Source organism: Ostrea edulis, chromosome 10 (genome assembly GCF_947568905.1).
Source record: "Ostrea edulis chromosome 10, xbOstEdul1.1, whole genome shotgun sequence".
Classification (NCBI taxonomy): Eukaryota; Metazoa; Mollusca; class Bivalvia; order Ostreida; family Ostreidae; genus Ostrea; species Ostrea edulis.
In genome coordinates this window covers 14,404,936-14,418,776 of record NC_079173.1, presented here as the reverse complement: position 1 = coordinate 14,418,776, position 13,841 = coordinate 14,404,936, and the positions used below count along the sequence as shown (strand labels likewise).

Below are 13,841 nucleotides of genomic sequence, written 5' to 3'. Positions count from 1 at the left end.
TTATGAGATAGATATATTATCAATATATAGATCTTTATTGAGTAATATGGGTAAACACAAGTATAAACTGACATTGTATAGCAGAATATTTGTAAAAAATGATTTTCAAGAAAAAGGTATTTATGTTGGCGAAATTGCATACCAAGTACGCTATACTGCTTTGAAAAGAATTGGAATGGTAGTTATCAAGAAAAAGTTAAAAATGTATATTGTACCCACATTTAATAACTGACCATTTTGGCCCCCATTTAATACCAAAACACCTACCCCTGGGATCATCAAATTCACAATTTTGGTAAAGAACTATCTGCTCTTTCTAAATGTCCATTTATTTTCAGTTTAGTATTAATAACACTAAATATGGTATCTAAGTGTTTTACACATAAACACTATTAATATAGTAAGTTTGGTCCCGCCCTGGGGTTAGAACCCCTACCCAGGGGATCATGAAATTAACAAATTTGGCAGAGACCTTCCTGCTGTACATCACTATGCATTTAGATTTTCTTACACGTGTGTACTTCTTGAAAAGAGGATTTTCAAAGAAATACATCAATTTTACAGTTTTTACCCCAAATTTAAGGCCCCTTAGTGTGTAGGGGGGTGTCTTAAAATTTACAATTCCGGTCTCCCTCGCCTACAGTTGCTACATACCAAATTTAGTCAAGATTGGCCCAGTAGTTTCTGGAAAGTTGTTAACGGACGGTGACGGACGCAGACCACTAGCATTAGGTCACCTGAGTGACTCAGGTGATCTGAAATGTTAAAGGACGATCCCTTTATTTACAATGTATTTGGGGATTTAGGACTCTCATTTCTGAACCTACGTATTTTACTAGACATGTAGGTGAGCAATAAAGTACTGGGAATGACTATCTGATTAATTATAAGATACAGATCTCACAATTAGTGGATAGTGCACTGTGCTACATGTATACGAGAGATCTGTATTTTAATCAGTTAATGCAAAAGATTTGTCTAGTTACCCTCCACATATTTTTTCTTTTCAACTGCAACAATCACGAGATACCCCTCTCTTGGAAAAACAAAATCCGAGGTTGCAACTTGATGAACATGAATATGTTAACATTTTATAAGAAATAAAAATAAATTGAAAATTCTTTATTATCAAAATATTATTTCACTTTCTTTTTAGAGGTGCAGTATCTAAAGATGAAAAGAGCCTATATTGAAGGATTTGGTAACGTTTGGACTTCGTTGGACACAGGCAAAATTATCCATCTGTAGCTCTGCTATCACTTAGTACAACCAGTACAGGAGAATTTTTTCAGGAAGTGACCCCAATTTTAAGAATGACTGATACATAGCATGTTATCGTTTCCTCAGACAAATTCAATATTTTCTACAGTATCGCTACAACGTTGAAGACCTTCCACGTGCATTACTAAACTGCGACAGCCATAAGGATTACTTACTTTAGTTCAGAATTACCAAATTGTACTGGTTGTAATGGTCAGAATATTACATTGTGTGGATCCCCTTGAAATGTGGTAGACCTTGAGCAATTGTTGGTCGAGCAGGTCGGGGAGGAGCCTGTGCAAATACTTTAATGTTGTGTAATTCATACCAAATTAAACACGTTGATAAAGATGTGTAGGAAACATTTTCAGCGATTCTTGTTGTCGACAAAATATTAAAAACATTTTTTTAAATTATACTTTCATGTAATTTAGTCGAATCTAATGATAGTATTTAGCAACGGGTAATATTACTTTCAACGGGTTGTATTACAAGATTCCTACGCGTGGATATGTCCCCCCACCACCGCAAAATGGTTGAAGCACGAAAGTCCCATAACTCCTGAAACATTTGTCGAATCAAAATGACGGCGCACATATGGTGACTAACAATCCTACAAAATTTGAAGAAAATTCGTATAGCTTTCTCTGAGGAGTTGCATCTACAGTGTAGAATGTACGAATTCAACAAAGTTCCTTAACTCCTGTAAAATTTATTGAATCAAAATGACGGTGCAGTATGATCAACTACATATGGTGACTAACAATCCTACAAAATGTGAACAAAATCTGTTGAGAGGTTTCAGAGGAGTTCCGTCCACAATGTCAAGTGGGACGGACGCACAGACACCGGTTTTTCTATGTCCCCTTCCGCGTCGCGGTGAAGGATAATATAAAAATTATCACATGCGTCAAATTTATGCGCGTACAGTTCGCCGTAGATTGTTAGACATCGTCGTTTGAGCGTTTGTAATAAACGTGAATACCCGCATTGATATACAAAACATCGCATTATAGTGACTGATCAAATGTCAACAGACGTAAGTTGTTCTGCTTCATACAGTATAATAAAAAAATATTGCATGTAGTTGTCAGCTACGCCTCGGTTGACAATGGTTTGCTCGGGGTGAGACTTTCAAATTTTATCCTTAACTACATGCTATATACATATAATGTTGAAAATAAATTTGACTTAGATAAATGTGCAGAGAAATTAGCTGATATACTCTTTTAACACTCTTCTGCTTCATACTTAGATATTTTATTAAAAGTAGACATTAACGGCAAACTGACAACTCAACTGTATGACAAACGGGATAATTTCAGCTTCTCCATCGTCAACTTCCCATCTCCATCGTCAACTTCCCATATTTATGTAGCAATATTCCATTATCACCTGCATATGGTGTTTATATATCTCAACTGATTCAATATGCAAGAGCTTGTTCTGCGTATAGTCAGTCTTTAAATCGAGGTAAGCTACTGACAAACAAGTTGATGGTACAGGGGTTTCAACAGTCTTTCCCGTTGCTAAATACTATCAGCATTTCGCAAATTCTATGGTCGTTACAACGATCTAGTTCGTCAATACAACTTATCATTGTGCCAAATGCTGTCTGACATGTTTCATACCGATCGTTAAGCCGTTCTTGGCACACTGATTTTGACTGCGGATAACTCCGTTTACCTGATCAGGATATAGGGCTCACGGCGGGTGTGACCGGTCAACAGGGGATGCTTACTCCTCCTAGGAACCTGATCCCAACTCTGGTGTGTTCAGGGGTTCGTGTTTGCCCAGCTATCTGTTTTGTATTGCTTGTGGGAGTTATGAGATTGATCACTGTTCGTTATCTTCACCTTGCACCATGATCTATGACATTGGTCTTATCCATAACAGTGTGACCATGTTAGTAATATGTGAATTCATTTTCGGTTATGTTGTGATCTGTTGGGTCCACAATATTGGGTCAATTTCTTTTATGAGAAAAAGATTGATAAAACACAATCATTTTAAAATCACAACAGCTGAACAATAGCAAGGCCAAGGTGACTCAGGTTGTTTTCTATATGCTCAAAATTTTTACCTTGCAAATTCAATTCATTTATGAAACTCAACATTTCTTATTAAATGAAACTCGGATGATAAGTGCGCATTTATAGCGCTATGTAATTATTGCGGGTGTACATTATCCCAAATTTGTACGTGTTCTGCGGTATTTGGTAGCGTGTACGGACACGCAGAGGATTGTGGGTAGCATTGACCTGCCTTTCATTAAAATTGTACTAGGTTACACATTTAGGCCTAATTGTGCATTGTATTTCGAAGGTAGGGGACCACAAGACCAGGATGATAATCCACGTACAAGTTCACAATCTTAGATCAATGTGTGACTACTTTTCGAGATCTCCGCCATTTTTATGAGGGATTTCTGGGAATGGCATGCAACAGAAAAATTCTAAACGAATATATGCAGTTCTATCATTTACTTTTTTCTAACATCAAGTGATTTACTGTCTTGGAGTTCATTCAAATGGCGTAATATATAACAGTGCGACATTTAACTCTGGACACGACAAAAGTCCAGAGTTTCGCCAACCCTTTTATTAAGGATACAAATAAACCCTTTACAAAAAAAGATGGGATTTTATGTCCACAAGACATGCACCAACATTTACACTTGTAACTATTGTAGTTTTTAAGATATTTCACCTGAAATCAAAAAATCCCATGGGATTTTGGAGGGATTTTTAATCTCACTTGGGGGATTTTCACTCCCATCAAAAATCCCATGAGAGAAAAAATATAATTTCTCCCATAGGATTTTAACTCCCATATTTAAATTCAAAATGGGATACAATGTCCCATAGGAGGAAATGTCCCATAATGAACATGAAATGGCAGTGAATATCCTATTTGAGCATGAATGGGAATAAATATCCCAAATAAAACACAGGATGGGGACTTTTATCCCATGAATATAGTAATAAAGCAGAAGATTGTATCTTAAAGAGTGTTGTTTGTCATGATTCTTAAGAATGTACTTGCAAGCTAAGGAATGACATTAACTTTATATCTAGTAATTACACTCCTAAATTATGTAGACCTATACATGTGTTAATGGATAAATGTCTAAACAACATGAGAAATTAAATTATATTGGAGCTCTGCATTACTAAACTCTTTCCCATGCAATTTTAATTGTATACATATAACCCTATCACAAAAATATTAGAATAAAATTGAACGGTATTAAATTATGCAGTTAGAACACTAACTTATTTACATGCAGCTGTTCACATTCACTATTTACAACCCTTTATACTACTCAAAATTTGATAAGGATCACTAGGTTATATGTGTGTAATTGCGAATATTTGTCAGTTGTTTCCCCTATTTCAAACATAGGTGGCGCAAGACTCGTTTACGTCCTTGTTGACTTCCGGTGTACATAAGATTTATGAGAGAGTGTAAGGTTTTTGTTGTGCAAATAGGGAGCGGGGGTAGAACTCCCGAGATATGAAGCTTTTAAAAAATTCAATTGGTTCATTGTCATCAAATGTGACAGCGACAACGACCCTTTTAAGTTCCACTCAGCGTCCTGCGCTAGAAACACCAGTCTTCAGTTCAGTCTGACTTCACAGATATCAGAAGACGACTTTGTTGCAGAAAGTATTTACGGGGGGTTAAACACTTGCTTTGTAGATCGTAATATTCTGCATGAATGTTTTATGCTGAAATTTTATCTATCCTTAATGATACAGTCATCAATGATCTTATAATTCTATGACTCTCACCCCCCCCCCCTCCCTTCTAGACTAGATCTATAATCGAACGGGAAATTTGAGTCATCAATATATAAACGAAGTATGGTACAAAAATACATTTCAGATGTCATTTAAAAATTAATTTTAGAGTTAACCAAGGTCGTCAAAATATGAATGAACGCAATTGCTAACAGCACCCCCCCCCCCCCCCTCGCCGTCACTCGGTACGACGACGCGACTTTAATGGAGGGGTGGCTATAATCAGACTGTAACTGTAAGGCAGTGAATATTCTTAGGTCTTGTTTTCGTTTTTGATGACTGGATTGTAAATTAATTTCAACACTTTACTTTCATTGTTAATTTTGTTATAATTCAAAAAGTGTTGTGAAATATTGTTGGAATTTCAGGGAAAACGAGTCTGGATTCTTCAATAGTCAATACGTATGAAATTAAACAAAATATGGGATGAAATTGTCAAACTTTCATAACTTATCAAAGTTTGCATTATCATAGTTATGTTGTTGTCATGTTGATCAACTGACCCACGGAAGTACAGTCCAATACGTCAAAGAAACGAATACCAGTCCTAGCCTATCTTAACTGTTGACGCAAACCAGAAGAAAAATGTATCTCAAGAGATTAAGATATTTCTGAATTTTTTAGAAATAAAATTTTAATCATATCTACTTTTATCAAAATGAAATGCAAATTCATGAAGCTATAAATTTATCCAAGTGAAGTAAATTACAAATTTCACTGTCATATATACAATGTTGTGTTTATAATAAAAGCCACACATAGGCCTATTGTTCATTGTGGTTTTTATTTTTAAAAATCATTGCATTACGTTTTTCAATATTCACTTGTAACTTCGATTTCAATCTGAAGTATGAACATTGAAATTGACCTTCAAATTGAAAAGTGTACTACATTTGTTAAGTGATGTATTTTAGTATTAAATCATTCATATCATGAACTGTCATGGTACATATATATAAACATGATAAATCCTTAAACATGAAAGTAAACACGGGTCAAATTATGTAGGCCTACATCAGTTTCCTGCAACACCATGGACAAACGTCATTTGGATACAACCAGGATACAGTCGTGCTTTTCACGCAGAGTACAACCAACTCATAGTATATGGATGGAGACGTGAATTTAGAAGTTGAAAGAAAGCTTGAACTTCCGTCAAGTTAATCGCAAAGACTGTTTACCTACCGTGACGACATCACGTAAGTGATATAATTTAAAACACGCAAATAAACTGTTTAATGTGGTATGATATATCATGTACTCTGTGTACATGTGCCTTCTCTATCGTGAATTTTATTTCATAAAGAGAAGTTATACATATACATTCACTATTACTACACATTTTAACAGCTTAATAATATAAATTCAGATATATATGGATATATTTAATAATTGATATTCTTAATCATCTCGAGAGAGAGAGAGAGGGGGGGGGGGTGTCCGCATCTTATTGTTTTAAACATATGCAATTCAACAACTTATGAAGAATTATGATATATTGTATATTATATATTCAACCTAAACTACTGTTTAAGCATGTAAGCTTCACCACGAAGTAGTTTATAATGAAAAACGTTCAATGTGTATTGAATGTCTTTATTTAATCGATGTGACAGAGAAAATTCGGTTACAGCTGAAACTCTCTACGTGCTTTACTTTCCGCCCAGAGAGTCTTGTAATGCGTTTTCTAAGTTCGTCTCTAAGCGCAGTGAGGTCCTACGAACCGTAATTCGCCATCGTTACTAAATACATATTCAACTTAATACTATCTAAACATGTTCTTCCGACGCTCTCTTAAACTTGAGGTTAGAAACGCCTTGGACGTTAACGGATCGTGTGCCACCTGTAATCAAGGGCGAGTAATTTGAAGTTTTATTTGCCATTTACCACTAACATAACAAAAGACATAAATTTGACTCAGAAACGTGTTTAATCAGGTTATGAATGAAAATTCATGAACGGCATGAACCTTTATCAATACGGAATGCTTGAAATCTGATAACAACACCAAAAGGTATTTCATGACAAAAAGTTAACAGCAAACCAGAGAAAGAATTACACAGTTTTGGGGGATAGTCCATCATTACACTTAGTCGATGAAGTGTCAATACCGGGTATGGCCTCCACTTGCATCAATGACGGCTTGACAACGTCGAGCCATGCTGTCAATAAGCACCCGGATGTTTCCAATGGGAAGGTTGTTCCACTCTTCCACGAGGGCGTTTCCGAGCTCTGCCAAAGTCGTGGGTTGTGCTCTACGGCGTGAAAGGGCAACCTGCAGCATGTTCCATACATGTTCAATCGGGTTCAAGTCCGGTGAGCGCGCTGGCCAGTCCATACGGACAATTGTCTCCTGCTGAAGGTACTGCTCCACCACCCTGGCGCGATGAAGACGGGCGTTATCATCCATCAGGATGAACTCAGGGCCAACAGCACCAGCGTAGGGTCTGACGTAAAGATCGAGGATCTCATCCCGGTACCGCACCCCCGTCATTGTTCCTCTCTCCAGGACATGAAGATATGTTCTTCCATCCCTGCTGATTCCATCCCAGACCATGATGGAACCACCACCATAACGGTTATGTTCACTGATGTTGGCATCATGGAAACGTTCACGTTGTCGTCGCCACACTCGGTGCCTCCTGTCTGTAACGTCCAAACGACTCATCGGTGAATAGAAGTTGAATCCAATCGTTCTGTGTCCAAGTGACATGATCTTCAGCCCAGTCCAATCGCTCCCGCCGGTGTCGAACAGTCAGAGGGACTCGAACACATGCCCTTCTCGAGTTGAGACTTGCATCGTGAAGCCGATTCCGTATCGTCTGAGTGGACACATTCACCCCCGAGGCGTTCAGGAGGTCGTTACGTAGGCTGGTTGCTGTCCAGAAGGGATGGCGTCGTGCCTGAAGAGCCACAAAATGGTCTTGGCGTTGGGTTGTCGACCTCTGACGACCACCCCCATGTCGGTGTGCTGCTGTACCAAAAGTTTGCTGTCGGTTCCAGGCCCTGTTTACAACACTCTGGTTGACGTTTAGTGCAATTGCAACGTCACGTTGTGAATAGCCAGCGTCAAACATTCCAATACATCTGCCCAGTTGTTCTGTCGTCAGGCGACGCCTTACACGTTGAAGGGGCATTGTGTTGATAAACGTAGTGTAAACACTCAAGTGAGTTTGAAATTTTAGAAAGAATCAGACACCGATGCCTGAGTGAAAATCGTGCAATGGTAGTAAAAGCATAAACTGTGATGAGAAAAGCATTTCCCATGGCATGAAATGCACGTGCAAGTTTGTTGAAGACGTTTTTTATTTCACTTGGACACAATATTGCCAGTTATGCAGTTATTAATTTTTTTAACAGAAAAAATATCTATGATCCTTATCAAATTTTGAGTAGTATATATATATTTCACCTATTATATACTGAAGAGACATTATTTGTCGAAATGTGTATCTGGTGCATCAAAATTGGTTTCGGATAAGTTTCACATATACCAATGTGTACAGAACATAGGTAAATTCATATGTACCCGCTGTACTTGGTATTTAGCACACATTCGTCTGATTAAAATTGATTGATTGTATATTGTTTAACGTCCTTCTCGAGAATTTTTCACTCATATGGGGACGTCACCATAGCCGGTGAAGGACTGCAAAATTTAGGCCTATGCTCGGCGCTTAGGGTTTTTGAGCAAGGAGGAATCTTTATCGAGCCACACCTACTGTGACACGGGACCTCGGGTTTTGAAGTCTCATCCGAAGGACCGCCCTATTTTAGTCGCCTTTTACGACATGCAAGGGGTACTGAGGACCTATTTTAAACCGGATGAGATTTGTGTATCGTATACGGGTTGAAACAGAAAGTAACAAGGTATAATTCTATTTACATCGCTGAGGTGGTTATCTCGATTCACCTGTACATGTACCTGCCAGTGGTTATCGGATATTTTGCAAAATGCGCACACAACATGTCGATAAGGCTTAATATTGAATTATGTGATAACGTCACGCACCCGTGGCAGTAAAAAGATAGTGTGATAACAAACTCTACACGGACACAGGTTATGATATCTCAACATTAGAACATCTTCGCTGATGATGCTTGAGGCATGTTACATAGAATGACAACGAGTTTAATAGGTTGAGACGGGGCACATTAAGTGGCAAGAAATGAAATACATATGTACACAAAATTCGTGATGGTCATCTGTTACAGTCCAAACATTTGACGTCACAGTGCGACGGGCAGATGCTAACTCAGCGCGGATTGAAAGGATTTAAGCTTATTGCCGCGCACGGATGGAAACATTTTATTTCAGCGCGGACTCCCCCTTAAATTGTTACACACATTTAATAATTCTTTATTGCGAAAGACATATATAATACATCTTATAGCATTATGACAAAATTGAACATGCATAATAATTACAACAAAACTTAAAATAAACGGCCAATTCATACAAATACACCGTGTTCTTGAAAAGTAAACAGTACAAACATGCTATAATGAGTCTACGGGTCACACGCGTGGTTGAATTGAACTTTATAAAGTTGATCTTGCATATTATATATATTGCGCCTGAAATGGAAGCTAAAAATTTATTAAAATCAGGAACTGTGGTTTTCGCGGGCCTATTACCCACTCATTGTTTGATGATCAGCTTATTAAAATTGAACTAATAATTGTTCCCCTTGGTTTTAATCCCTTATAGACCTCATTCTTTCGTTTTGAATATAGGTTTTACCACATGTTTAACATTATAATTCATTAATACAATAAGAGTAAAATTAAGTGGGTTGAAAATCAACATAGAGATTTGAATTTCAATTCAATGTTTTCAAGGGAGTCCGTGCTGAAAGGAAAAAAAATGTTGATTGATTTTAACATTTTATTGTATAAGTGCATATTATACAAAATAAATGTTTGAACACAAGTTCTTTCAACTTACGGGGTTCTCATCTTACAAAGGTCAATATACTAATTAATGCATGGTGAAGATAACGAACAGTTATCAATCTCATAACTCCTATAAGCAATACAAAATAGATAGTTGGGCAAACACGGACCCCTGGACACACCAGAGGTGGGATCAGGTGCCTAGGAGGAGTAAGCATCCCCTGTTGACCGGTCACACCCGCCGTGAGCCCTATATCCTGATCAGGTAAACGGAGTATTATAAATAGACAATAATTTTTTCGTTACATTAAATGAATGAATAAATATACATGCATTAAAGGTTAGTTATCTGAACAAAGTACAGAATCTCCAATGAACATGCTTCCACCCGTACACAGCGATAAGCGCTTAGATCTTTTCAATCCGAGCCGAGTTAGCATCTGCCTGTCGCACAGTGACGTCATATGTTTTGATTGTAACAGATGGACATCACGAATATCGCATATATTTCATTTCTTGCCACTTGAAGTGCCCGTCTTAATATCGCAGCTCACCTGAGCTATACACGTAATAAAAAGAAAAACAACGCAAATATAATATATCCTAATCTGATTTATTTTTCTAATCTAGTTCATTAAGCTACAAAATAACTGATATCGTTAGTTACACGATTGGTAATTGAAAATAAATAGACCCAAATCATTGTTACATGCCCTTTGTAAAGGCTTCTTTTAAAATGTCTTTTTTTGAACTGTCCTCATCGGTCACAAATTGTACCCAGGTGTCCACTACTTGCTTAATGGGGACTTTGCCATCTGCTGATTTGTACGACTCGAACACTGTTTTCAGAATGTCATCGTTTTCATGACCAAATGCTTTAAAGGCGTATTGAAATTCTCCAAGGTCAATCGTGCGATCTTTGTCTACGTCAATGACATCGAAAACCTCCATAAAACATTTCTGGATGTTGGCCTTAAATGCCTGCTTATCTTTCTTGTAGTCAGCTGAGAGAATGGAGATGAAATCATTCTCACTCATTTCATCCGTTGCACTTGATCGGAAAATATACGTTTTCCACCATTTCTCAATATCGACCTCGACGGACTTGGCCTTTTCGCCCGCCAGCGCGTGCAGTTTTGTGAATTTCTTCCGACATTCCTCTACGTCATCAAAAGAGATCGTGCCGTCTTTGTTTACATCCAGATAAGAATACCAGTGCTTCCATTTAGCCACAAGATACTCCATGCTGATCTCTGAATAAGAAATTTAAAACGTACGAAATTATATATATAAGAGTGGTCTTGACGCTAGTTCAGTACAAGTAAATTCAGACTTTAAAACTTGTGCTACATCAATATATGTCCATTCACCATTTCAATATATGTCCATTCACCATTAAGCCATATCAAAATGCTTTCTTTTAATAGACAGAGCATTTGTCTTACTGAATCAAGCTTTAAGGATGATAATAAAAGTTCATATACGGACAGTGTTCTAAGTGACATTCTGGAAATGTCATGTTGAATGTATTTTGTCAGTTTTTGCAACAAGAAAATCATTTACCCAGCTTGTATTCGAATGAATAGAAAATACTTATTCAGAATTCGGCGATGGAAAAAACAAAACTTCCAATAAGAAAAATGTTGTTAAGAAATTTAAACGATGTAAAGGTGTTTCGGAATCAGAATGTGGCTCCGAATCAAGTGAAATTCATACAGAGCATGGAAAAGTGTAATTCAAAGTGGAAAAATGTGATTAGGAAATTAAATCTAAAAGATTAAAACAATAGATAATAGTGGGATATTCGTCATCTTTATTGTTTCCATGATTTTTATCATCAAGTAATTCAAAATCAAATTTTACCTGTCATGCACATAACAATATATTAAATCGAAAAGATTTAAAAAAAAAAAAAAAAAAAAAAAAAAAATAAAAAAAAAATAAAAAAAAAAAAAAATAACAGGAGATTCCTTATTCTTATTGGTTCCATGATTTTTATCATCAAGAAATTCAACATTAAATTTTACTTGTCACAGACCACTAAATGTTCGGCATTATCTGCCCATTATTTTAATAATGGACAGCACTTCTATCTCACTGGTCACTTACAGGTAACTTAACTTATTTGTCTGTCTCCTAAATTTTAAAATATATACTAGCCGAAAATAACTAGGGATAACCTAACAAAAATTATATATAGATATCTATATAATACAAAATTAATTTAAACTTACAGAGTAATTTCGAAATGAAATAATCCGCTAAACGTGCACAAGCGGTCAGTTCAATATAAGCAATGCAGTTGTGATGTATCAGCATATAATAATATAAAGATTACAAATCATTTGTCACATGTGCAATATGCGTAATACAAGGCCCTTGATCAAACAAACAGACGAACGAAGGTCTCTATCTAGTACCACAACGCTATCTCTCATCATATTATCAGGACTACATCAAGACTAGGGATGAATTTAAACAAATAAATGGTCACGTTAATTGAATGATAATTTGCTATATTTGTTACCCCGATGTGATAAGCATTGACTTATAGGGATACGGCCATTTTTTCCCCTTTAAAGTACAAGATACTATCAGCTCGTATTACTGACATTTGAGCAATTGTACGTCAGGAGTTTAATGCACTAATACGCCCATTGTCTTACCTCGGAGCCCAAGGACACGGGCTGAGCGTCAAGACTGTGTGAACGATTATCATCTCCATGTTGAGATTTGACCGATTGATTAGGTCAAACTAATTTAAGTTTCCTTTAATCTTTTCAGTTCAAAGGAATTCTACATGTGCATGTAACAAAACATGTGAGGCAAAAAACCAGTCTTGTGCACATCAAATAAATAACAAAAAGAAAAAAAACTAAATATATTTTGTTAGAAAAAAAATTATTACGCCTGGTCTTCCACATAAAAGAAGGACAAATTAATCTGTACGTCAAATTCAGCCAAAAACGAATACATTCTGTACAAACGGAAATCTGCACCTGTTAGTTTGATCAAATCATTGCTAGCTTCCAAGTCCGAGGACTCCGTGGGGATCCGGGTTAGTATACACTGGTATTAAACTGATGATAGTGACGATCGTTACTATCATCCCAAGATGGCGGAAGGAAATTCCGGAAAGACCACGTTTACTTATTATATCTACATGTATTTGTATTGTTTATTTGCGAATGATATGTAGGCAAGAAATATCATACACTAGCAACAATTACGATCAGGTGTTATTTTATCTTTTATACGGCTCATATGAACAGAAAATTCGTCGTTGAAAAAACAGCGAGGATGATAGTAACGGAAATGAATGATGATAGTAAAGTAAAACTCGTTACTATCATCCTCGCTGTTTTATCAACGACGAATTTTCTGTTCATATGAGCCGTATAAAAGATAAAATAACACCTGATCGTAATTGTTGTTAGTGTATGATATTTCTTGCCTACATATCATTCGCAAATAAACAATACAAATAGATATAATAAGTAAACGTGGTCTTTCCGGAATTTCCTTCCGCCATCTTGGGATGATAGTAACGATCGTTACTATCATCAGTTTAATACCAGTGAGTATAGGTCCTCAGTACTCCTTGCCTGTCATAAGAGGCACCTAAATGGGGCGGTCCTTCGGACGAGACCGTAAAAACCGAGGTCCCGTGTCACAGCAGGAGTGGCACGATATACATGTAGACCCCCTCCTGCTCAAGGGCTGAAAGCGCTAAGCATAGGCCTAAATTTTGTCACCATCGCCGGCAATGGTGACGTCTCCATATGAGTGAAATATTCTCGAGAGGGACGTTAAACAATATTCAATCAATCAATCCAATCCAAGTCGGATGTCTATATGTAGCTAATATCTGAGAAAGATACT

General features: G+C 36.8%; 1 protein-coding gene across 2 annotated transcripts; it reads right to left on the bottom strand.

The window, feature by feature from the left end:
* Positions 1-10,553: 10,553 nt before the first annotated feature.
* Positions 10,554-13,096, bottom strand: LOC125666858 (sarcoplasmic calcium-binding protein-like). Of its 2 annotated transcripts, none has more exons than XM_056152054.1 (2): positions 12,959-13,096; positions 10,554-11,212 (listed from the first exon to the last, which is right to left on the bottom strand). In XM_056152054.1, the coding sequence occupies exon 2, from the start codon at positions 11,202-11,204 to the stop codon at positions 10,665-10,667; it is 540 nt and encodes a 179-aa protein (XP_056008029.1). In that variant the 5' UTR covers positions 11,205-11,212; positions 12,959-13,096; the 3' UTR covers positions 10,554-10,664. The 2 variants fall into 2 exon arrangements, with proteins under 2 accessions (XP_056008029.1, XP_048756144.2); XM_048900187.2 differs by lacking the exon at positions 12,959-13,096 and adding an exon at positions 12,194-12,298.
* Positions 13,097-13,841: the final 745 nt, after the last annotated feature.

Excerpts from the sequence above, each read along its gene's own strand:
- LOC125666858 (XM_056152054.1), bottom strand. The coding sequence starts at position 11,204 with ATGGAGTATCTTGTGGCTAAATGGAAGCACTGGTATTCTTATCTGGAT.